This window comes from Chenopodium quinoa, unplaced genomic scaffold (assembly GCF_001683475.1).
Source record: "Chenopodium quinoa cultivar QQ74 unplaced genomic scaffold, ASM168347v1, whole genome shotgun sequence".
Lineage (NCBI taxonomy): Eukaryota > Viridiplantae > Streptophyta > Magnoliopsida > Caryophyllales > Amaranthaceae > Chenopodium > Chenopodium quinoa.
In genome coordinates this window covers 451135-477908 of record NW_018742292.1, presented here as the reverse complement: position 1 = coordinate 477908, position 26774 = coordinate 451135, and the positions used below count along the sequence as shown (strand labels likewise).

At 40.4% G+C, this 26774-nt stretch overlaps 1 protein-coding gene across 1 annotated transcript; it reads right to left on the bottom strand.

The window, feature by feature from the left end:
- Window positions 1-24915: 24915 nt before the first annotated feature.
- Window positions 24916-25539, bottom strand: LOC110686523. Its single transcript, XM_021863145.1, has 2 exons — window positions 25520-25539; window positions 24916-25301 (listed from the first exon to the last, which is right to left on the bottom strand). The coding sequence occupies exons 1-2, from the start codon at window positions 25527-25529 to the stop codon at window positions 24916-24918; spliced, it is 396 nt and encodes a 131-aa protein (XP_021718837.1). The 5' UTR covers window positions 25530-25539.
- Window positions 25540-26774: the final 1235 nt, after the last annotated feature.

Here is a 26774-nt window from a genome sequence, read left to right as displayed (position 1 = left end):
CACACCCATAGGAATGACCTAAGATACTACTTTTGATCGCCTCTATGATCAAAGACTAATCAAACCTATTGGTCCAACAGAGGATCCAACACCAGACAAGCGATCTCCAAGATGGGATCCCAAATCCTACTGCAAGTACCATCAAGGAAACGGTCATACCACAAATGAATGCTACAAGTTTCAAAACCTCATTCAAGATCTTGTGGAAGCTAATAATATCTCTTTACCTCTAGCTAGCAAGGAAACGACTTATGAGGCAAAGTATTTTTCCCTTACAAGTCACCGAAAAACCCAAGAAGAGCAATAGAGTTTACACTCCAATTGGGATCCCATATGCACAAATGTTCGAAATGCTCTCCGAGAGTGGCAAGGTCAAACCTCTCGAACCGAGACCATTTGAATCATTAAAAAGGACAGATAGATATTACTGTCAGTACCATCAGTCAGGGGGGCACACCATAGAAAACTGCTTCAAATTCAAGGATTTGGTGCAAAAAATGATTGATGAAAAGGAGTTAATCCAAGTTCAACAAGAAGAGGACATAACTGTTAATGGAGTATGGGACAGTGATGACGAAGATGTCTGCCTAAAGGACATAGTAGGACCTTCACCTTTTGTATCATACACCACAGACGACATTTGGGCTGAAGAATATTCATCAATAGACGTCCTCACAAGATCCGGGAGAATGCAACCTCCCGTTTCAACACAACCTATGCCTATTGTACAATAAATTCCCATACCTATCATCGAAGACAACGACATCGTTAAACAGTTTAAGAAGACAAAAGTTGAGATGAATGTATGGAAGCTCCTGACAACATCTCGAGAACATAGGTTGGCTGTAATGAATGCCTTGGATAAAATCGGGATAGATTCTGACACCATTCCTGAGGGACTAGCTAACTTCCTCACAAGTGACCTCCCTAGTCCGATTAATCTAATCACCTTCTCTGATAAAGATTTACCCCCAGAAGGTGACAAACACTACAAGGCGTTAAACCTCACGATAGTCTGCAAAAGGATGAATGTTCCCATGACTCTTGTAGACAATGGATCAGCTATCAATGTCTTTCCACTTAGGACTGCGAGGATTCTCGGCATAAGGGATGAGGATTTAACTCCGTCCACACAAGGAATAAGAGCTTACGATAATACTCGTCATCAAGCTCTTGGCAAAATAACCCTAAATGTGACGGCAGGAGCAATAGAACATGCTACTACTTTTCAAGTGGTAGACATCAAAGCCTCATTCAATCTATTGTTAGGAAGCCCTTGGCTCCATGATCTAAAGGCCGTCCCTTTATCTCTCCACCAACAAGTGAAAGCCATAGTTGGAGGAATTCCAATCACTATTGACGCTTCGCCGATGAGAATCAAACCAATAGAAAATCCAATCATCAATGTGGAGCACGACGAAGACCTATGGGGCTTTAACGAAGCAGTCTCCTTAATCCAAGAGGATGAAAGGACATCTCTTTGCCACGACCCCCATTCCAACATGATTATCAACACCATGCTGAAGAAACAAGGACACTTCCCTGGGATGACCTTAGGAAAGAAGAAGGAGATAGCAAAATCGATAGAGTCACCTGGCCTCCCTAAATTAGATACTTTCGGACTTGGTTTCGAACCAACTCGGAAAGATCTCAAGCGAGCCCATGACAAGTTGAAAGCATGTAGGCAAGCTCGCATTCAAAAGAAAGCAATTCCAATGGATCAATACCCTCTTACGCTTAATGGTCAGTTTATAAAAGAAGGAGAGGACTATCCATGCTATGAATTTCCCGAGCCATTTTTCGTAAATGGCATACGACAACAAGGATTCGAGATATTCTTGGATTGCTACTTCACTGACGAAATCCCAACTCCCGTCCGTAAGGAGAAAGCACCCCCATGCTTTGACTTTAACGTCATGGGATTACTGTTTGGGCGAGAAAAGAATGAGTCACCTTATGAGGAAGATAACTCCTCACTCATTCAAGCGGTCCTACAAAGCGAAAACTTCGACCTCTCGAAGCTAATTACTCCAGCCAAAGGATCATTGCAAGGGTGGCGCAAGACTATCAAGGTGACTACTTCGAGTGGAAGGAAGATATCAATCACGACAGGGCAAGGGCCGATGTTCGAAGAGTCGTCGGAGTTAGAGTCCGAGTCAGAGTCTTTCCCTTTAGAATCTTCTAAGTCTTTAGCAATAATGCCTCCCCTTCCTATTTCTTCTCCTAGGATAGTTAGTAATCAAGTTCCTGAGGACATATCACTCTTTGATGTAATGATCTCAGAGTATAATAATACTTCTCGTTCTCCTTACTTCTCGTGTTCTTCCCTAACCCAATATGACAAGCATTGCTTAGCTAACGATGAAAAAGATAAAGAAATTATTGAAGCAATGGAAACACTTGAAAAGAAAACACCAGTAATTGAAGAGACTGAAATAGTCAACATCTCAAATGACTCAACTCATAAAAGAGAAGTTAAAATCGGACTAACGTTGAATAAACAAGAAAGAACCGATTTAATTAACTTACTTAAAGAATTTATCGATGTATTCGCTTGGTCGTATGAAGATATGCCAGGCATTAACAGAGAAATAGCTCAACACACTATACCATGAATCCCAGGAATGAAACCTGTAAAACAAAAGTTGCGTCGAATGAGACCCGACGTAGCACTTAAAATAAAAGAAGAAGTTCAAAAACAAATAACTGCAGGTTTCATCAAGGTATCCAAATACCCGAATGGGTCGCCAACGTCGTCCCAGTTCCAAAGAAAGACGGAAGGGTAAGGATGTGTGCCAACTATCGAGATCTAAATAAGGCAAGTCCAAAGGACGACTTCCCTTTGCCACACATCGATATTTTGGTAGACAACACGACAAATTACGCGCTTCTCTCATTCATGGACGGATATGCAGGGTACAATCAGATCCTCATGCCATAAGAAGACATGGAGAAAACGACCTTTATCACACCATGGGGCACTTACTGTTACACGGTAATGCCATTTCGGTTGAAAAACGCAGGTGCTACATACCAACGTGCAGCAACTGCCTTACTCCATGACATGATGCACAAAGAAGTTGAAGTATATGTCGACGACATGATTGTGAAATCAAAGGACCGTCCAGGCCATCAAGTAGCCTTAAGGAAATTTTTCGAAAGGCTAAGAAAATATAATATGAGGTTGAATCCATCAAAATGTGCTTTTGGAGTCACCTCGGGCAAGCTCTTAGGATACTTCATAAGCTCTAGAGGACTAGAGATAGATCCAACCAAGATTAAAGCAATCATGTCGATGCCACCGCCCAAGACTGAGAAACAGATTCGAGGATTTATTGGCCGGTTGCAATACATAAGTAGGTTCATATCAAAACTGACAACGATATGTGAACCAATCTTCAAAAAGCTCAAAAAGAATGTACCAGTAATATGGGATGATGAGTGTCAAAAAGCCTTTGACAGGATCAAAGCCTATCTCGCAAATCCTCCCGTATTAGCGCCAGCACTTCCCGGAATACCTCTTAGGTTATACTTGACGGTTACCAAAGAGACAATGGGAGCCATGCTAGCACAAGAGGTAGAAAGCAAAGAGAATGCAATCTATTATCTAAGTAAGAAGATGCTCGAATACGAAACACGCTATACACCGCTCGAGAAATTGTGCCTCGCTTTGGTGTGGGCCACAACTAAGTTGAGACATTACATGTTGGTACATACCATTTTCGTAGTATCCTGATTGGATCCACTCAAATATTTGTTCGAGAAATCAACACTCAATGGACGTATTTCAAGATGGATAGTCAACTTAGCCCAGCTTGATGTGCGGTTTATGCCACAAAAAGCTATTAAAGGATCTGTGGTGTCAGACTTTCTGGCAGACTTTCCAATAGAAGACTCGACACCAATACAGGACAATGAATTTCCAGATGAAGATTTGATGGTCACCGAAGATGATACTTGGACCTTGTATTTCGACAGAGCCTCAAACCAAAAGGGATGTGGCGTCGGAGTGCTACTAGTATCACCTAAAGAAGAACACGTCCCAATTTCAATAAAGCTTGATTTCGACGTTACCAACAACGCTGCTGAATATGAAGCATGCGTGGTAGGCCTTGAAACAGCCCTGGCATTGGGAGTAAAGAAGCTAAGGATATTCAGAGATTCTTCTTTGATTATCAATCAGATATCTAAAAGGTGGAAAGTAAGGAGTGAAAGCCTAGCCCCTTACCAAACTTATCTGGAAACTCTTACCGATCAGTTAAAGAAGGTAGAATACACATATCTACCTAGAGAAGAAAACCAATTTGCTGATGCCTTGGCAAGATTAGCCTCAATGGTTAGGATTCCCACGGAAATGGAGCAAATGCCTCTAGCTATCAAAAAAAGGCACAAACCAGCATATATACAGGCTATAGAAGACGACGACTCAGTTCAAGAAGAAGAAGAAGAACAAGAAGAAGAACCATGGTACACAGACATACTCAACTATGTCACCAATGGAGAATACCCTCCTCATGCTAACAAAAGAGCAAAGCAAGCATTGAGACTTTTGGCTTCTCAATATGTACTCATAGACAACGAGCTACATAAAAGGGTACCTAAAGGTTGAGCTCTCCTATGCGTAGGAAAGGTGGATGCACAAAGAATAATGAGAATAGTTCACGAAGGAATCTGTGGAACTCATGTAAATGGCAAAATGTTAGTCCAGAAAATAATGCGAGAAGGGTACTATTGGACTACAATGAATAAGGACTGCCATCAATATGTGAAAAGATGCCCTAAGTGTCAAATTAATGCCAATTTACAACATGTTCCTCCATCTTTGCTCTACACATACACATCACCATGGCCATTCTCTACATGGGGAATTGACATAATTGGCAAAATTACTCCCCCAAGGACAGGAGGCCACGAATTTATTCTAGTAGCAATTGATTATTTTACAAAGTGGGTCGAAGCGCAATCATACGCTAAACTCACTGCAAAACATGTAGCACTCTTTATCGAGAGAAATATCATTTTTCGATACGGAGTCCCACATGAAATGATAAGTGACAATGGAACTCACTTTCAAGCCGAATGTGAAGAATTGCTACATAAATATGGTATCCAACATCATCATTCGTCCCCTTATAGACCTCAAGCAAACTGAGCAGTTGAGGCAGCTAATAAGAATTTAAAGACTATCATCGAGAAAATGACAGAAAAGTATAAGGATTGGCCTGACAAGCTCCACTTCGCACTGTGGGGTTATCGCACGTCAATCCGTACATCAACGGGAAATACACAATTTTCTTTGGTATACGGAATGGATGCCGTACAACCTGTCGAACTAGAAATACTATCTCTACGCATTGCGCTATTGAGTAAACTTGATGAAGTTGAGTGGACTAAGGCACGATATGAAGAATTGATCCTACTCGACGAAAAACGATTAGAAGCTCTACATCACACTCAGTGCTATCAAACTCGTATGGCTAGACATTTTAATAAGAAGGTCAAGACAAGAAATATCAAAGTAGGAGATTTGGTATTAAAAGGACTAAGGAAAAATGTTTTAGATCCAAGGGGAAAGTTTAGACCTAATTGGTCTGGCCCCTACATTGTCAACACAATCCTGTCAGGTGGTGCAGCAAAACTAACTGATATGGATGGCAATGAATTCTCAAACATGACCAATCTTGACCAACTTAAAAGATACTACCCATAATTGCTTGAGTAGGACACTCAAGAGAGCTACGTTCGGCCTGATTCCTTAGGAAAGGATACGTAGGCAACCCTTTACGGGTGCGGCCACTTTATTTTTTTGACATCTCTGCGTTTCAGCTATGGCACGATGTATAGATGCCAGCCAGAAGCCATTAGCGCCAGCCAATGGTATTGGCGCCTGGCGCATGATCTCAGTAGCTGGCGCCAAACTACAATTACTGGCGCCAATTCAGCAATAAAATCTGGGCAAATTTCGATGTTTTTGGAAAATTTTCGACTTTCGTACTCGAAGAATTTCTGGGAAATTAATTTTTTTCGATTTTCATTTCTTTAATAAAATAAATTTAAAGTAAAAATTTAATTGAAAGCTGAAATTTCATTAATAAAATAAAATTACATTGTTAATGAAATTTAAATAAGGCTGAAATAAATTAACTTTAATAAAAATTAACCATCTAATAAATCTAAAGCTAAGCAATGTTTTTAATCTTTCTTTTCCTTTTTAGCTCTTTTTCAATTCTTTTCTGTTTCCTCCTCTTCATCCATTACTTTAGCTAGTAGGCATCCTTTAGAGGACCTACATTCAATTTTGGAATAGATTGTTTCCCCTTCAGCTAGCACCCCGTGCTTCTTTTCCACCCAAGTCTTTTTGTCCGTAGTGTTAGCTTTCCTTTTCCCTTTGTCTTTAGTAGTATTCTTCTTCCTAGGCATTGTAGGTGTTTTGAATTCAATTCTTGCACCTAAGAGTTCTTTGGCCGGTGTCACCCTGTCACCTAGACGACTCTTTACATCGGTTCTACCCCGATCAATTGAAGATTTCTTCAGCAACCATTTCTTTACATCATTAGGTAAAGAAGGGGAAACCTTTTGGGTAATCACTTCCCATAAAGGTCTAGCGCTCCAGTAAGTGTCGAATCTATCTACTTCTTGAGATACGGGGTACTCATAGGGAGGACGAAGATCCCCGGAAGGAATATTTTGAATCAAGCCGTATTGTCTTTTTACCCTGCAGGGATAATAATATGTTACACAAGACAAGCTTGGGAGACGGCAGAAAGGTTGCTTGTTAACACCAACCATCTTTTCTATTTTCCACCATGGGATGACCCACTTGATAGCAAAATCACGTAATTCAAAGACTTTTCTCCACCCATGGAGCCAATTTTAGGGATGCGTTTCTTCCTTCTCACAAAGCAACTGGGAGTATATTTTTCAATGTCATCTGGAGGGATAATTAATCCTAGCCTCTCCATTAGCCACATCTGTCAAAAAATTGCAACGCAAATAAATTATTATTACAATACAAGAATATATTTTTGTTTCTGTAATTAAAAATATTATTTTTCTACCTGTAATAAAATTGGAGAGCCGCGAAGAGGTGCTTTTGGGTCCCTTTTCAATTCATCTAGACTAATCATAGTCTCTCCAACTATCAATGGCATCGGATTTCTCCCTGATTCAATTTGTTCTAGTACAGTAATTATAATTGATTGACCCCCGTTATTTTTACCACTACTAAGAAGAAATTGATTAAGCATGCAAAATAAGAACTCCCTTCTTAAATATATATGAAAAGATTCAGAAAGAGGTTTATCAAAATAATAGCATGCAAATTCTTTCAAATTAACTATATTGCCATCTACTATTTTTGATAAATCCCTATCCTTTAAATTAAAGAAGCGCTCAAAATCCTTATAATAGTATGCATCTACTCCAGGGATTACTACCAGGTCTATTGCAGGGAAGCCTAAGATAGCACCAAACTCCTCTGGCAAAGGGCTAATTTCATCATACCCTATTGTAAAACAATGTCTATCGATATTCCAAAATTCTAAAGCGGTATGTATGAAGTCTATGTCTAAATCTACCCCTTTGATGCCATAAATTCCCCCCAAGTGAAATAAATCTAATTCTTTTCTTTCTCTAACATTAAGAGATCGACACCATACATGAGTGTATTGGGTGAAGGTTTTAGTGGCTAAAAACATGATTATTACTTTTTCTAATGAGGAGAATAATTTTTTCACTGGAATTATGAGAAGAATCGACTGAGCAGGGGGCTATTTATGTACAAATTGTGAAGAATTTTAATCTGAATGAAATACGGAGTCAGCGTCAATTGGCGTCAAAACCCCGACATTGGCGCCACCCTCCAGAGCCTGGCCCCACACGCTACGCGTAGCGCCTGCCGCCACGCGCCATACTATGGCGCCAGCTGGCGCCAAGTCATGAGGGCAGTCGCGCGTGCTCAGTTTGCGTTTTTGATATTAAACTTGAGTCGGATAATGACTTTATGGCCCCGTTTAATTTTTTCTAAATATTCTTTCTATCTTTTTTCTTAATTAATTAAATATAGCAATTATTTTTAATTAATTTATTTCTTTTTTGGATTTAATATTAATTTTCAAAAAAAAAAACGACTTTTTTCCGTTTTCTTTGCCTTTTTTTTTTCCTTTTTGGGGGTGAGAGTCGGATAATATCCTCCATCAATAATAAAAATGACGGAATTTTTGCACAAAATTGGTATCACACTTCCTCTACACACATTAACATACACTAACATAATAATAAACAATCAAATAAATTTACAATAACATAAAAAAATACAAAAGTGTCTAAATAATGAGTCAAAGGCAAAAGTTCTATAAGTCAAAATAAAATACATATACAGGATCAAACTACGGCGCCGGAGGACGTAGGCCCATCAAGCCATAAAACTGCGCCTTACGGGGAGTCACCTCTACACCAGCTCCAGCCTCAGCACCAGCTCCAGTCTCCGTAGGAAGAGGAAAACTCAAGACAGGACCGCTCCAGCCAAGATTAACATGAGGCTGAGACCGCGGAGGCTGCTGTGATGACGAGCCAACCTCGTACATCCCACTACCTCTGAAAGCCGAGGTAGCCTCTCCTACCGGTGCAGCAGGAGCACCCTCAGAAGAAGATCGTGAGCCCTCAGCAGCGTCGGCTCAAGCAGCCTCGGAACGACCACCTCTACCTCTTTACGAAGTACGACGACGTCTCGAGCTAGACCTCGCCGGATCTCTCCGCCCCTCAGGTCGCGTACGGGTGTGAGAAACAATGGGCTGACCCTGCAAACAAAAAAGAATTAAATCAGAAACAAGGTAAAACTGAAGCCATAATGCAGAAACAATAAGTGAAGAAAGGTTACCTCTCGGACAACGTCGTCCCGATGACAGGTAGTCGCGTTCCTCATCCGGACAAGCTGGCTCCGGAAGGCATCTATACATCGTGCCATAGCTGAAACCACCTCGCGTGAGAATTGTCAGAAAAATAAGTCAGTGAAAATACATGATAAATGAATACAAAATTCTGAATTAAAGCTAGGATTACACTAGTCTGGTGGCGAGGAATCGACCGCTCCACAAAGCGCTCGCCCTCGGGAGCCGGAGAAATCATCTCCTCGATCGGCCCGTATACCCCCTGGTAGTGAATGGACATACGGGGCGACACAATCTTAGTGGCACCATCGTGATAAAACAGAAAGAAATCAGTAAGGTATTACTTGGGGCTACTTAGCGAAAAATATAAAGCTAAGATTCTTACCCTCACATCCTCAGCCGGTACAGGGGCTGGAGCTAATAAAGGTAGTAGCTCCTCAGCGTAGCATCGCCCAAGGATCACATGGGACCGCCAGAGGGAACCAGATCCCTCTGCCATGCTTGACAACTGTCTCTCGTCGAACATATGACGTGGCGGAGAAACAGGAACGACGAAAACATCAGAAGAGTGCTGTCTAGCAACTCTTTCTCCTAAATACACAACCGCTCCGTAGGTCCCCAGAAAATAGCGACGCTCAGCAGAGTACTGTGCGGCTAATGCAGGGATTGTCCAACCGCCCCACGGTCGGTATACTACATCAGGTCCCTATAAAAGCACCAATCAGGCAAGAACTTGTCTAAAACACCACAGAAGAGCAAGATAAACACTAAAAGTCGTACCGAGATGATCCGGCTCTGGACACGTGCAGTAGACATGTCCACATGGTGGCCGCCCCAAGAGGCGCTCACCGGATATCCCCTCGGCGATGGTCTCGCCGGTGCAACGGAAGGAAAGTACTCGTAGAACCAGATCTATAAAAAGTTAAAAGCGTGAGTAAAGGCTAACTAATATGTAGGGCTAAACTTTATAGGGAATAATGTTTACCTGTACGACCTTCCAAAAAGAAGACAAAGCGACATTCGTCCTAAAGGACCGGTGATGACACGAGTCCCTCAGCGCACGAATGAAATCAGCGTAGGCCAAGCTGGCCCAGTCATAAGTCCCGATCCGCTGGAGATCATGGACAGCAGGGAGGTAGTAAATCAATGCCCTACTAACCTTGTCAGGGGAGAATGTCCCTGACAACAACATCAGCACAAAGATGCACACCCGCTGCTTTCGGGTGGTCGCATCATCATCAAGAGCCGCTGCCAGCGTCGAGCGGCGAATCCCTCTTACACTAAACTGAGTCGTCTCGACCTCAGCTCGGGCCCGAATAGCAATCGGCCCCAACAACTCCTCGACCTCTGAAGAAAAGACGTCGATCCCACCATCATCTCGCCCCAGGGAAAATGGAAAGTGTTGGTGATGTCCCAGAAGAACTCCACCAAAGCGCGTACTACATGGTGACCCCCGTTGGAGGCGACCATAGCCTCGGAGATCTCGAACAGAGTAACTAGCCCGTAGGACTCCCATAGGAGTCTCGTCTCACAATCTCTGGCGATGTGCATCCTGTACAAAACGCCTAGACCATCACAGCCAGAGCCGTGATGCCGTGTCCTCCCAGGCTCGGTTCCCCGTCTCACCCTCTCAGAAATGTGGTGGACAGGAGCAAAGAACAAAGTTCGTCCCACTCCGGGAGCCGACCAAGCGAAGTGGACGGCGTGGCGTCGTCCTCTACGGGCTCATGCTCCCGTCTAGTGTTTCGGGACCGTGAACCTGAGCCCCATTGTCTAGCCATGCTACATTGTGCAGAATCATCATAAATTAAGGTTCTATAGTATCTAAGGTTCGCCTAGCCGCATGATACTATGTTCGTAAAATACAGAGTACGTAGTACTAAAACAGAGCACAAATTCAAATTGAGCATGACAGTATTTTTTCTAGCAATCAAACAATTTCTTACAACACTATAGTGATTATTGTGACAAATTGAACAAGAATTGCTAGAAAAAACGTCAAGAACAAGCCACATTGTTCTTCACGACCTTAAGAGGACCAACAATGGCAGATTGCTCATTTCTTCACCAAATTGAGTCAAACAAGTCTCAAATTACTCCCAAGGCAGTATATAAACATAAACAAGCAATTTTATGGCATGAAACTTGATAAACAAAGCAAATTGAGCATCATAGTATTCGAATTTCCATAAAATTCGTGAATAAACATGCCAAGAATTCATAAAAACCGGTGTGAGTTTGAGGAAAAATTACATAGATCGGGAAAATAGATGAAAAGAGCTTTGATTTGCAACAAATTTAAGCGAATTCGGTTGAAAAACGAGCAAGCAATGAGCAATTGAAATTTCGGACTTCTTTCGAGCGGTTTCGCGACAAACATAGCAGCAAATGAAGAGGAAACGGGAATTTAAAGAAAATCCCGTGCTGGCGCCAGTCCCTAGGCATTGGCGTCACCATCTGGGCTTGGCGCCTGGCGCCAATGCCAGCGCCTGGCGCTAATGCTATTAGGCTGGCGCTAATGTTTTTTCAGCGACGCCAAAGCACCCAGCCACTTGTTGGGGTTGTGCTAGCCTTCTGCAATATAGTTTTTGGTTCCTTGGTACGCCAGTTAGCCCCTCTAAGCAATTCGACATGATTAAGTAATCGACTTGATTACGTAAAGTGATCGACCTGATAAAAGATCGTCTCACTTAGCTTAAAGCGCCTAAACATTGGCTCATTAGTAAAGGGCACCGACATATAGGTTCAAGAGCAAAGGGCACCGAAATACAAGTTCAAAGCAAAAGAGCGCCGATGTACACGCATAGCGGAGGCCAAGTTCAGACGAACTTTTAAAGATCGACAGGCGTGGATCTTCGGTAATTTCCTTTGGAAAATTATCGTATCAATGCACCTGAAGATTGTTTCGAGAGAAATAATTTTCGATAGTATTCCCTTGGACGTGGGATATTATCAATGCGGATGAGAATTATTTCAAGAGAAATAATTTTCGATAGTGTTCCCTTGGGCGTGGAATATTATCAATGGGGATGGAGATTGTTTCGAGAGAAATAATCTTCGATGATGTTCCCTTGGACGTGGAATGTTATCATAGCGGGGAGGATAGTTTCAGGCAAAGCAATCTTCTATTTTGGAAGCAGTTACAGGCGTAGCGGTTTTCAAGCGGGATGGCATTCTCTAGCTTGCAGGAGGTCATCAAAACAATCGGTTACTTTCAGAGACGTGTGCTTGACGGTGCAAGATACGCATTTCTTAACTCTTCTATCTATTTAACTAATGCTAGTTTTGCAGGTATCGGTGTTATAATATTGATTTAGGATCGCAGAACGTTCTGAATCATTCTCCGTCCCTATCGATACTTTGACTTTTGTTTTCGAAACTTGTGTTTCTCCAAACTCAGTCAAAGTGGGGGCTTATGTAGACACCCATTTGTGTCTCCCCAAAACCAAACCCAGTGATGAGTACCTTTCACATCGAATCATAATCGAATGAAACGAAAGTGTGGAAAGGTCTAGTGTTGCGGAAAGTTTTATTTCTTTTCTCTTCTCCCTGTTTTGGAAAAATTTATTTTAAGAAAACATCCAATCCAGTTTGGTTGGTCCATGATATGGTCCAATAGGGGTGTAGTTGGATGGGGCTTTCAAAGACCTTTCCAACGATATATTATAAGCCCAATTCTGATGAATATTGAGGAAGTTATGGCCAATTTACTAAACTGGGCCCGGTTTGAGCTTTATGTACGGCCCAATGATCAAGGGGAGGGCCTAATGTGATTTATCATTCCTAATGCAATTAGGAATGGTTTTAGTCGTCTACAATCTTCTAGAAGGTTCTTTTCATTCCTAATTCAATTAGCATTGATAAGTTGACTTTGTTGACTTTTCAAAGTTTTAATCAACATCAAATAGCATTTTCGAAGAAATTATATTATTTTATCTTCTAGTACGGTAAACTTATCGGATTTTCGAAAACGCGTTAGAATCAAGACTGGCGTCCAACCCCAGGCCTTGGCGCCTGGAACCAGGCTTGGCGCCAGGCGCTAGCCATTGGCGCCTGGCGCTAGCCACTAGTGCTTGGCGCCAGCTAGCCAGGGTTGGCGCCAATCCTGTTTTGCGATCTTCAGACTCTGTTTTGTTAAATTATCTTTTTTGGCTGATTTTCTCTATAAATATCGTATCAAAAACTCCGTTTTCATTCATCATCTACATTCACCAATTCATCAATTCTCAACAAACATTAGTTCTTTAGCATTCAATTCTTTTCTCGCTTTTTCATACAAAATTCCGCATTCACAAGATCTAGAAACACCTAGCCATATTCGAAGTTGCCTTCGCCCTAGACGTGAAAGGTTTAATTTCTGAGGGTTTGGTCTCAAATCTCTCTTTCAATTATTTAATTTAATTGTTTTGATTATTATTTTTCCTTGAAGTTACTAACGTGTGTATTTTGTTATTAGAAAGAGGTACGAGGCATCAAAGTAGGTACTTTATTGATTTATTGATATTATGATGTAGTTATCATGTTTATATTGTTATTATGATATTCCTAGTATCATGTCTAGGGTAATTTTAATATTAAATATGATTGCTATGATGCCTTTTATGCTCTTCCTAATATTTATTCATGTTAGTATCGTGTTAGGGTTAATGCTTTGATTTTTATTGCTTAGTGACATGCTAGGGTTTGTTATTAATCTTGTTAGTATCATGCCTATGATCTTGCTATTTTTATTATGCTTTAATATTAACATGAACATGATTATGATTATAATTGTTATAATTTATGATGATTATGAATATTATTAGTATTTTGATGATGATTATTTTATTTATAATTATTATTATGATGTTAATTATTTATTATGTTTCTTGATACATTATTTATTATTTATTGCTTGATCACCTTTTTATTGCATGTTAAAGGGAATTGGTACTTGTAATCACGCTTAGTAAGATAATTAATAATCTTGTTAGGGTTAATATGATTATAAATTCAAGTGATCGCCAATAATAGTTTATTTGTGCATTAAATTCAACCTACATAGATTAAACAGGTTTAGGGTTAATCCTATTGATTGCATGTTAGTTAGAAAGCGCACATGAATACGATCTGAATAAAGTAGAGGCCTATTATTAGGGCAGGTTCAATCTCTTTTAGGTTGGATTTGTACCTTCATCCCCGAACCCTTATTTGGTTCATGACCTTATGGAGTTGACGATCTCTTGGATCGTTAAGGGGTGTAACCTTCATTCTATGAACGGTTTACAAGTTCCTTAAAAACTTGTTGGAAACTCTTTTGCTCTATCTTCTTCCCTTTTGGACGCCACCGTACTTTAGTGTATGATCACAGTGGGGTTCAAGCTAGTGGGATTTAAAGGCTTGAAATTATTCCCTACACTATTATTTCTAAATTGCCTCCAATATTAATGTTTATTTTATTATTTTTATGATCACTATATTGCATGTTTAAAGGGAATATGTAATTGAAAATAACGCCTAATAAGACAATTTGGACGACCGGTTTAGGATCCTTTTTAATCTTGTTATTAAATCAAGTGATCACAAATATTTTAGAATTATGTGTTGCATTAATATTCAACCAATTTAGCATAATAATAGTTTGGAGCAAATTGAATTTTTGTGTGTATGCTTTTGAGATCGCAGGAATCACTTTTCATTATAAGAATCGAGTAGAGGCCAATACGGGAGAATGTGACTCCATGACTCACTTCGTACCATCATCCCTGATCCTCCTTTCGTGGTTCCGAACCATATGGAGTTAGTAATCTCATGGATTATGAATGGGGTGTAATCTTCACGGGTCAATCGTTGTTGCCTATCGTTGTCCCTTATTCGTGGTTGCCTTTTATGATCCGTGAACGGTTTACAAGTTCCTTAAAACTTGTTGGCGGCTCCCTACTTTCCTTGTCCCTAATCGTATTATGTCAATTCCCACTTCCTATGAGTGCCAAGCATATTCACAACATGCTTTAACGTAAGCGCACTTCGAGCGACGCCTACAGGGAAGTATATCTTTTGTAAAAAGATATGGTAAGTATATCTTTTGTTAAAAGATATATTAGTATATTTGGAAAATATAAGATTTAGATAAAATATGATTTTGTGGTAAATATATCTTATTATTATTGTTAGAATATATTCTTAACAAAAGATATATTTTTGGAAAACTTATTTTTGGAAAATATCCTTTATTTCTATCTTTTAATAAAACTTATCTTTTACGAAAAGGATGATTTGGGTATACTATAAATATGCTCATATGTATTCATTCAAAGTTGAGGCTGATGAAGCTTAGTGGTCGTGCTTAATGGTTTCATCCTTCACCACAAAGCTAAGTCAAACCTCCAGGTCGAAGTTCCAGTCAGGTTCCGGTTACAGTTCGTCCAGTAAGTTCCAGACAGATCTCGAGTGTCTAACATATTAGTTTTATCTCTTTATTCATTGGTATGTATTTAGAGTTATTCTTTGAGATCTTGTAAAAGGGAAAAAGGGTTTTGAGTGTTTTATGTATTGGGGTGTGAGAGTTCGTGAGGATTCTCGTTATAATTGTATTGTAAGAGTGCAATGTGAGAGCTTCTAGGGTAAAGCCGATAGAGCTTTTAGTGTGAAGCCGAGTGGGTAGTACTTTGGTAGTACGAGTGAATCTAAGTGTGGGACTTAGATTGGGTAGGATAGGGTCCTATCGAGTAGCTAGCAAGTTTCCAATAAGGAACTTGTGAATAAAGGTTTGTGTATAATAGGTTGTAACTTGGTGTTTGCCCTATTATAGTGAAGTGGTTTGTGTTTGAAATCCCTAAGGTAGGTTCGAGGTTTTACTTCAAGTTAGGCTCTAGATGGTTTCCTCGTAAAATTCGCTTTGCATTGTCTAAGTTCCTAACAGCAATCAGTTTTATATTCCGCGAAAACTAGGCACTAGGAACATACTATAATTCACCCCCCTGTTGGGCCCGTATTAATATACGGCCAAACGGCTTGATTGGAATAAACAAGGAAAGCAAGATCAAGAGTATAAATCAAGAAGATACTTGCCAAGAATACACCTACAGAATAGGGAACAAAATAAATCAAGAAGATCCTCTACATTTCGAATATATTCTGAATATCCATGTAACCCTAGGGATCCCTAGGTATAAATAGGAAGATTTAGACATTATAACACTCATGTACGCTCGCACATAATTCAATATAAGCAATTTGCTCTACTTTTGTCTACGGATCTGTGTCCCTACTGAACAAGGAGGCTTGTCCTTACTCAGTATTGTATCTCTAAACTTATCTCTTTGATCTTATTGAATACTTAATGTTTGCTTACTAGTTATTTATTGTTTTATTATCGTTCTTAATCGCCTTATATGTTATTGGTGGAATGATTGTTATTACCCCTCAAAACCTAGCAAATTCTTAGATGACCTAACTGAGATTTGCCTAAACAATTTGGCTCCCACTGTGGAGCTGATAATCAATTAACCTATCAATTCGCCAAAAACCAAAACAAACACCATGACTGGACAACCAGTACCCTTTACCATTGCTGAAATAAATGAAATAAATGAAGGAATGAACGCATTCCGTCAAACCTTAGACCAGCGGAAAAGCCAAATCGAAACACTGTTGGCCCAAAAGGTTCAAACCGAAGCCTAACTCACCAGTCTTACCAAACAAAATGAAGCCCTCCGTAGCCAAATACAATCAGTCGCATCCAAGACCGTTAACACCAGAAAGAGTACCGAAAGTATAGCCATGCAGCTTGACATGTCCGAAACCTTTCACACCCCTAACGGGGAAAAAGGATCTAACAGTAGGGAAACGCCCCTGTACCTAGACTTTTTGGATGCAGGAACCCTCAAGAAGAGCAGGCAGGAAGGAACCGAAGAGAGAAAAATAGAAAAGGTGGTTAAGGAGTACCTCAAAGCATTTGAGGCCAAGATCGCCAAAATTCCTGGAATGCCAAAGCCCATGGAAGAAGAAGCAGCAGATGGCTATATATAATCTCCTTTCTCAGAAGAGATCGCCATGGTAGAAGTGCCAAAGAGGTTCAGCACACCCAACATGGCTATGTATGATGGAACAACAGACCCTGATGAGCACGTGTCCTTCTACAAGCAGAAGATGATGACAAGCTCAATCCCTAGAGATATTAGAGAGGCTATCATGTGCAAGGGCTTTGGAGCCACATTATCAGGTCCAGCTCTAACTTGGTTCATTAATTTAGATAATGGGACAATTCGATATTTTGCAGGAGTGGTGAATCTATTCAAGATCCAGTTTGCTAATAACAGGAAAATCGAGAAGCAATCTTCAGATCCGTACCGTGTTGTGCAAAGACACGGTGAATCCTTGAGGGACTATCTTAACAGGTTCAACAGAGAAAAGATTAGGATACAAAAATTTGATGCTCCTACAACAATCAAAGCATTCAGGAGAGGACTGCTAGACCATAGTGAGCTCTACAAGGAGCTGACCAAATATCCCTGCACGACCTTCGAAGATGTACAAGCCAAACCTATGGCTCAAGTCAGATTTGAAGAGGATACCTATGTATGAAAGACTCCCGAGCCAGATCGCCAGTCAAGAAGGAGCAACAACTTTCCCGAAAGAGATCATCGATTCAAGCCATATCATCGTTCTCGCTTTGATGAAGGATCAATCAATGTTGTCGAAGGAGAATTCTCCGATTGGAGGGAATATCCTGAACTCCTACCTAAATTACATGAATATTGTTTCAATGTTAACCCTGCAGGAGTAATTAGGACCCTGAATAAGATGGGAGATACTGTGCAATGGCCTAGAAAGAATGATAGTCCTGTAGAAAAGAAAGATCCGTCCAGGTGGTGTGACTTCCATTCAGATATTGGCTATACAACCGATGAGTGTGTCGCGCTCGGAAAGGAGGTTGCTTTCCTGCTGAAGAAAGGGTATCTCAAAGAACTTCTGTCAGATAGATCCAAAGCTCCAGGAAAGGAAAGATAATCAAAGCAAGGAGGCCTCCCACTTCCTCCTCCAATTGTCAAAACCATTTGTTTCATATCAGGAGGGTCAGAAGTGTGAGGTTTGACATACTTAGCAGCAAAGCGGCATGCGAAGGAAAGCAATAAGGATCAGCCCGACAGAAGAGAAAAATCAAAAATGGACATTCCCATCATGTTTGAAGAAAGCGACGTAGTATAAGGCCATCATGACGGTCTAGTGATTTCACTCCCAGTTGAAAACTACATGATCAAGCGAATCCTTGTTGACAATGGAAGCTCTGCAATCATCATCATGCTTGATACTCTGAAACATATTAACATCGATGAAAAGAACATCATCAACAAGTCAACAATGCTAGTAGGATTTAGTGGAAAAACCAAGAAAACAAGTTGAGAGATCACATTAGCTACCTATGCAAAAGGAGTCAACCTACAAGTCAAGTTCCTGGTGATTGACACTCTGTCACCATACAATATGATCTTGGGAAGACCCTGGATACATGAGATGAAGGACATTCCCTCCACGTACCATCAAGTCATTAAATTCCCTACCAGGTGGGGTATTTAAGAAATCAGAGGAGATCCTAAGGAAGCCAAGGAATGTTATAAGATCGCACTAAAAGCAACATCTACAGAAAATAGTTCAGCATAGCAATTAGAGGGTCTGTTGGGCCAAGAGAAGTTGAGCATATCAGAAGAACAAGAAGCCACGGAAGTCTAGTTGAACCCCAACCATCCAGATCAAAAGGTCATAATAGGGACAAAATTGAAGTCAGATCTCCGACAGCAAATTTATGACTTCTTAGAAGAAGAAAAAGATGCGTTCGCTTGGACCTATGAAGACATGAAAGGCATCCCCCCAGACGTAATCACTCACAGACTGAACGTAGACCCAATGCATACACCAATAAAGCAGAAGAGAAGGAAATTTGCGCCAGAAAGGAACAAGATTATCAATGAAGACATCCAAAACCTATTGAAGATTGGAAAGATCAGAGAGGTGAAGTACCCAGAATGGCTCGCTAACGTGGTGGTAGTCAGAAAGAAGAACGGAAAATGGAGAATATGTATTGATTTCACAGATATCTACAAGGCGTGCCCAAAGGATCCGTTCCCCCTACCTCACATTGATGCCATGGTAGACGCCACAGCAGGACACGAGCTGCTATCCTTCATGGATGCATACAGTGTGTTGTAAGGTTTTGATGATTGTGAACAAATGATGATTATCTAACTAATATGTGTATTGAGATGTGCATGAACAAGTCATGAAGCATGAAGATGATTGAGTACAGGTTAGATTATCATTGAAGATGGTTCCCTACATACAATGTATGGATCGTGCTTAAGTTCCTCAAGGGGAACATAAAGAGAAGAAGTCTAAAAGTACAAACGTATTGTTAGACTTTACATACGGTTCCTAAGAATAATGAGAAGATGTTATTTGCAAGGAATGAGCAGCAGTTCCTCAGGGGGAACAAGTAAAGAGAAGTTCCTTCGCGGGAGTAGATGCTTCAGAGTAGAAGTTTCATCAGAGAAGAGAAGTTCCTTTGCAGGAACAGAAGCATCGGAGTAGAAGCTTCATCAGAGAAACATGAAGACAGAAAAATAGGAGTATATTTTTCTAGGAATCATGTAATTATGTTAGACAAGAGAAATTGTCTGGAACAAGCCTAAGGAACTACATTGGAACTTCAGTCGATAAGGAAATAAGTCTTGATGACTATTAAGTTCCTTACTAGTCAGTCTAGAATTCATTTATAGAAGGAACACGAGTTTGCACAACACTAGTAGTCAGTTTTCCACGTTAAATAGTCAATGTATTATGTTTACCTACTTTATAGGAAGTTAGTTTTGACTTGGTATTAATATTTATTATTAGATTTTATTTTATAAAAGATAAGTTTTTGAAAATAAAATCTGATTTTCTCTTAGTAAAAAAGATAACTTATTTTCCTAGTTTCTAGGGATTTAATTTTCAAATAAACTAATTTATAAAATGATTTTATTTTATAAAACAAAGTTTTATATTCAAAATCTGATTTTTTTTGTAGTCAAAGTCGTGGGAAAAAGATTTTCAAAGTGGTTACCTTAAAAGTAGGAGTTCAGTTGAGAATTTGTTTGTTAAGGAACAAAATGAATCTGGTCTATATGTGAAGTTAAATTAATGAACGAGTGTGTTATTTTAACTTACCTTCTTAAAGAAGTCAGTTTTAAACTCCTATTTTTTAGCAAAAGGACTTGGTCCCCAAGGAACTTGTGGCTGGTATTTGCAAAACGTGCTGATTGCTTTCCTAACAAAAAGGAAGTTATTGAGCAAGTCGTGGAGCAACTAATTGACCCATTATTGTTGCTTATAATCAGAATTAGTTTTGTATTCGTGGGCCTAAATATTCGGACCACTTCTGATCATAAGGAACATGGACAATTAGTAGGTTTTCTAATCTTCTATAAATGGAACGTTTTTAATTCTTTCAAAACTGTCTGACTTTAGAGAGTCACTCCATATAGTGTCTAACTTAAGTGGAATAGTTTTTCATGAGAAATATATTATGTCTTCCACGTTAGTGAGTCAGTTCTTTTAGGTTCCAGGTTCCTTACATGTCTCAAAGTGTCCAGCATATTAGTTTCGTACATCTATCTTTCATATGTATTTGAGAAAGGTTTAAGGATTTGAGTGAACTATTGTATTAGGGAATTTGTAAGGATTTGAGTGAACTCTTGTATTGGGGAGTTGGGAAGTTTGAGTGAACTTCTATTTGTGAGAAAGAGAAGAGAAAGAGAAGTGAGAAGAGAAAGAGAAAGAGAAAGAGAAGTTAGAAGTGAGAAGTGAAAGAGAAAGAGAAGTGAGAAGAGAGAAAGAGAAGAAAAGAGTAACAAGTTGGGTGACTTGTTCCTCGGGGCTTTGAGTTCGTTGAGGAACTTGAAGTCAGAGTCTTTAGTTTGTAATGGGTCATTGCCCTATTCTAGTGAAGATACTTTTTCTAAAATCCCTTGTGGTCGTGGTTTTCCTCCTTGATTAGGGCCAAGGAGTTTTCCACGTAAAAATCTCTCTTGCACTTTTAGTTCCTTTAGCTATCTTTCAGTTCCTTTAGCTTACTTAGTTTTATTTCCGCAAAACGTTTGGCTAAACTGTCATACTACAATTCAACCCCCCTTCTTGTAGTATTCATTGAAACAACACTGTGGGTACAATCAAATCTTCATGCACAAAGATGACCAGGAGAAAACCGTTTTCATTACTAGTCAAGGAATCTATTGCTACAAGGTAATGCCTTTCGGATTGAAGAACGCAGGAGCGACATATCAAAGGTTGGTGAACAAGATGTTTGAAGAGCAAATCGGAAACACAATAGAGGTCTATATAGACGACATGGTAGTTAAATCCAAGAAGGCAGATGATCACGTTAGAGACCTTAGAGAAGCCTTTGCCATCCTGAAGCAGTACGACATGAAGTTAAACCCCACAAAGTGCACATTCGGAGTACAGTCGGGAAAGTTCCTAGGGTATATGGTTACACAAAGAGGAATATAAGCCAGCCCAAACCAAGTCAAAGCCATCCTGGACCTGGAACGACCAAAATCAAAGAAACATGTACAGATCCTAATAGGAAAAATTGCAGCACTAAACAGGTTCATTTCGAAATCTTCAGACAAGAACAAAGCCTTTTATGAAGTACTGAAGAAAAACAAGGAATTCAAGTGGGAGCAAGAACACGATGAAGCATTTCAAAAGCTAAAGGAATATTTGGCCAACCCGCTGATTCTCTCTAAACCTAAAGAAGGGGAGCCCCTGCAATTGTACCTCGCAGTATCTGAAGGGACGATCAGTGCAATCCTCACAAGAGAAGAAGATAAAGAGCAATTTCCAATCTACTACGTAAGAAAAACCTTACTTAGTGCGGAAACGAGGTACACATCCTTGGAGAAAATTATTTTAGCTTTAGTTACTGCCTCAATAAAGCTACGCCCATACTTTGAAAGCCATTCCATACGAGTAAGAACCAACTATCCCATCAAAGCCATCATGAGAAAGCTAGAAATGTTAGGAAGGATGGAGAAATGGGCCCTACATCTGAGTAGGTACGATATACAATACGAGCCCAGAACCGCAATCAAATCATAAGCTTTGGCAGACTTCGTAGCAGACTTCAGCCCAGCCCTTGAGGAAGAAGCACAAAAAGAAGTATTGGCATTACAAGAACCAAAGGCTACACAAAAGTGGACACTCCATACAAATGGCGTAGCAAACATACGCGGTGTAGGCCTAGGAGTAGTACTGACATCACCGCAAGGAGACAAAATAGCACAGGTAGTAAGGTGCAACTTCAAGGCCACCAATAATGAAGCCGGGTACGAAGCACTGATCACAGGGTTAACCGTCGCAAGAGATATGAAGATACAACACCTAGAGGTAATCTCAGACTCCTTACTCATGGTAAATCAAATGAATGGGGTACACAACAAAGGATGCCAGGATGATAGCTACTTAGAAGTCACAAGGAAGCTCATTAAGGAGTTTAAGGAATTCAAGATAGACCAGGTACCCAGAAACTTGAACACTGAAGAAGACGCCCTGGCAAACTTGGGATCAAATTTTAACCCAGAAGAATTTGGAGCTATCCCCCTAGTACACGTACTCTCTTTAGCCATAGAGAAAGAATTAACCATGAACGTCTACGAAGTTCAAGCAGACTCTATAGGGAAGGAAGACGGTAGCTGGACAACACCGCTGAAAGAATACCTCTTAGACAAGACAGTACCAATAGGGAAAGTAGCAGCTCAAGCACTCGCTCCGAAAGCCTCAAAATATTGCCTAATCAGCAAAGTACTCTTCAAGAAGTCTATAGCAGGTCCCTTCTTACGATGCTTAGAGAAAGAGGAAGCACAGCAGGTCCTACAGTCCCTACATAGCGGAGAATGCAGAAATCATTTAGGAGTAAGGAATTTAGCCAACAGGGATCTCAGAATGGGATACTATTGGCCCAGCATGAGAAAGGACGCTGCAGAGTTTGCCAAGAAATGCTTAGCATGCCAAAAACACGCACCTTTGACACATAAGTCGTCAGAAGAGTTACATCCAACGTTGACGCCTTGGCCATTCATGAAGTAGGGAATGGACATAGTAAAATGACCCCCGTCATCAGGGCAGAGAGTGTATTTCTTAGCAATGACAAATTACTTTTCAAAATGGATCGAAGCAGAAGCGTACAAGGAAATCAAATTAAAGATAAACATGTCATCTCGTTTATAAAAAGAAACATCCTAAGTAGATTTGGAGTGCCAGCAGAGATCATTACAGACAATGGATCCCAGTTCATCAGAAACAAGACCACGAAGTTCTGTAATGAGTGGAACATTTCCCTCATCATGTCTACACCAAGATATCCACAACCAAACGGACAGGCATAGTAAAGTAACAAGGTCCTCAAAGGCAACATGAAGAAAAGGCTAGAAGGAGCGAAAGGGAAATGGGCAGATCAATTGCCCAACATACTATGGGAAGACAGAACAACTCCAAAAGGCGCTACAGGTCACACCCCATTCTCATTAGTGTACGGATGTGAAGCAGTACTCCCAACAGAAGTGGAAGTCCCCACAGCAAGGTACGAGTTGATGACAGAAGAAAAGAACCAAGCAGAACTAATTCACAACCTTGACACTGTGGAAGAACTAAGTGATGACGCAAAAATGAGAATGGCAGCATATCAGCAAGAAGTAGCAAGATCCTTCAACAAGAACGTCAGGGCAAGAGTCTTCAAATTGGGAGATTGGGTTCTCAGAAAGGTGTACGAAAATACCAGAGAAGTAAACGCAGGGAAATTAGCACCCAACTGGGAAGGACCCTACGAAATCATAAAGGTAGTGGGAAATGGAGCTTACAGACATAGAAACGCAGAAGGAAAAGAGGTACAGAGAAGCTGGAACGCAGCACACTTAAAGCTCTATCATTTCTGGAGAGTGTAGGTACGTAGTTATCATTTCAATTTCGTTTCTTTTTACAAAAAAAAACAAAAAAAAACAGAAAACAAGCAAAAACCCAAAAAAAAAGAAGAAAAACAAAAAAAAAAGAAAAAATCTCCAACAGCCAAAATCAGCACGGAAGGTACTCCTCTTTACTTAAGCTTTGTCAATTCAATTTATTTTCACTACGAGTACTAACTTTGGCATCGGAGGGCCGTTGGGGAAACCCACGGCCACCCCTCACCCAATTCTGTTTTGCAAGGACAACAACTACACTGCTAGGTAAAAGCACAACAGGGCACTACAGAGCAATGCTTATTCGTCCCTATAAGGAGCAAATCATATATCCCTGAAGAATAAGCAAACACCAGCAAATACATGTAAGCAATATTACATCCATACTACAACTGTAATACGCCTGTAATACAACAACAATGCAGTAAGAAACACAAGCATAGCAAAAGAGGTAGTGCAAAAGCAACAAAACAAACAAATCATCCAGCTGCAACAGTGCGGCACAAAAACAAAATAAAATATCCAACTGCACTAAGGCAGTAAAAGCAAACATTCTTCAGAGTTAATACTATTTAAGGTGACACAACACCATTGAAACTAATTTTCGCCCATGTTATCAGCAGGGACCACCTCCTCAGCAACAAGCTTCAAATTCTTTGGGACATCCTTCATCAGCAAAGCTCAGCAACAATGAGCCAAGAGCAGCAGTCCCTTCAGGAAATGCCTTCTCAAAGGCAGCCTTATCAGCATCATAATCCCAGGCTTCATGATTTCCTTGCTGATATTCCTCCATCATTTCAAGACGTGCCTTCCCAAAGTAATACATTGCAGCATCAACAACCTCGTTCCTAGCCTCCTTCAAGGTGCTCTTCATCCCATCACGTTCAGCAATGCACTCCCTATGCTTAGCCCGTTCAGCCTTCAAAGCATCAGTAGCTGCCTTGTATTTGTCAGAAAGGGCATCACGCTCCTTCTTCATAGCATCATACTTCCGAGTAAACTCTTGACACTTTGCCCAACACATCTAGACAAGATTGAAGGCTCTACAAAATACACCATTAGGTAAGAAAAGTGTAATCCAGTAATATCATTGTTATTAATTTTTTTTTTGGAGTATACCATACCTGGAAAGACTGCACAGCAGCCTCTTGAGAAAGGTCAGCAAAAGTCTGCGAAGACTGACGATCCTTGAAAGATGGAAAAAGCAAGGTATCCACATGTGGAGCCAGAGAATCAAAGGAGAAATCAGCAGCATCAACATCAATAGGCATCTCCAGCTTCCTCTTGAGGTTAGTATAAGGTGGAGGTGGAGGAGGACCGTTCTTAAGAATAACAATCTTGATGGGATCACTCTCTGAAGTTTGAGGAGAAGAACGAAATTTAAGGCGACCTAAGAGAGAGGACGAGCTAAGAAGGTCATGAGACCTTAGTGACCTCGAAGTATCTACAAGGAACATGGCAGGTTCAAAAAGGAATACAATAAAGAACACGACAACAAGAGGGATATAAGAGACTGAACAGGGTACATAACTGACTCAAAAAGGGCAAACAAACCAGAAACCAATTAAACCCATAACAAAAACACAAGGTACGCAACAACAAAATACATCTACAAAGATTGACACAACAATAAACATCACAGCACAGCAGAGAGAAACAGACCTTGAGACATAGCTGGAGCAACTTTCTACTAAGAATCAGAATCGTCCGGAGACTTGATCTGGATATCTGCTTCAGGATGCGTCAACTTGATAAAAGACCTCTCGTCCGCACTCAACTCGTACAACTTGTCTATCAGAGATGGAGACTGAGAATGCTGCTTCAACTTACTCACTGCAACCATCAAGCAAATAAGCCCGAATCAACAAAGAAGGAAAGCAAAACACAGGAAAATAAGAAAATAAAATACCTTCAGCCTTAATAGTGTCAATAAAAAAATCACAATCATCAGCCAACGACTCAATCCTCACAAAGAAAAACTTGTGACACCACTTCTTGTCAAACACCTTCTCCAAGTCAGTCACTAAAGGACCAACACCATCCTTTAAACGAAGACCAACCCGACCCTTACCATTGTTCCTAATAGTATAAGGATAACATTAATCCCTCACATCAAGTTCTACACCCAATTTTGCACTCATCAAATCCAAAATTCTCAAAACCCTCCAAGTTTGAGGCAATAACTGACAAGGCGAAACCCTAACCTTAGACAGAATTTGGCGAACAAGGGAAGAAAAGGGGAAAATATGCCCAATCACAAGGGGTACTCGAAGAAGCACACCCAACCAGGGGCAGTCCAGTCATCCCTCTCCCTGGAAGATGGGATTTTCACCACCACCTCGTTAGGAAATCGCACAACAGCAGCAATGCTCTAAATCTCCTCCTTCATTACTGTAGAAGGATAAACATCCTTAGCAGGGAAGACGTTTTGCGCGACCAAAGTCGGCGTCTTCACACCCTCATCCACCCCAGCAAACACTACTCTTACAGGATCATCCATCACAAAAACGCAAGAGAAAGCAATGAAGTGAAGAAACAAAGAAAACAGAGAAAAGAGAGAAAATACCTGGTGAAATTCGAAATTTGGGCAAAGAGTAAAGTTATTAGACATGAGCCTGCACACCCAATAAATACTGAAGAGAAAAATAAACCGCGCTTCACGATTACCGAGGAAATTGCCTTAAAACTGCCACCACGTTCCTTATTTTTGTTAACAGTTGAAATAATTTCTAAAATTCGAAAATCCTTCAAACGGCTTCTTTAGGTAATTTTCACCTTCAATACTTGAAAATAAAAAATAGGGGCAATTGTTGGGCCCGTATTAATATACGACCCTGTATACTTAGGGCACCAATCCAAGATCAAAGAATTCAGCAAAATAGACCAAACGGCTTGATTGGAATAAACAAGGAAAGCA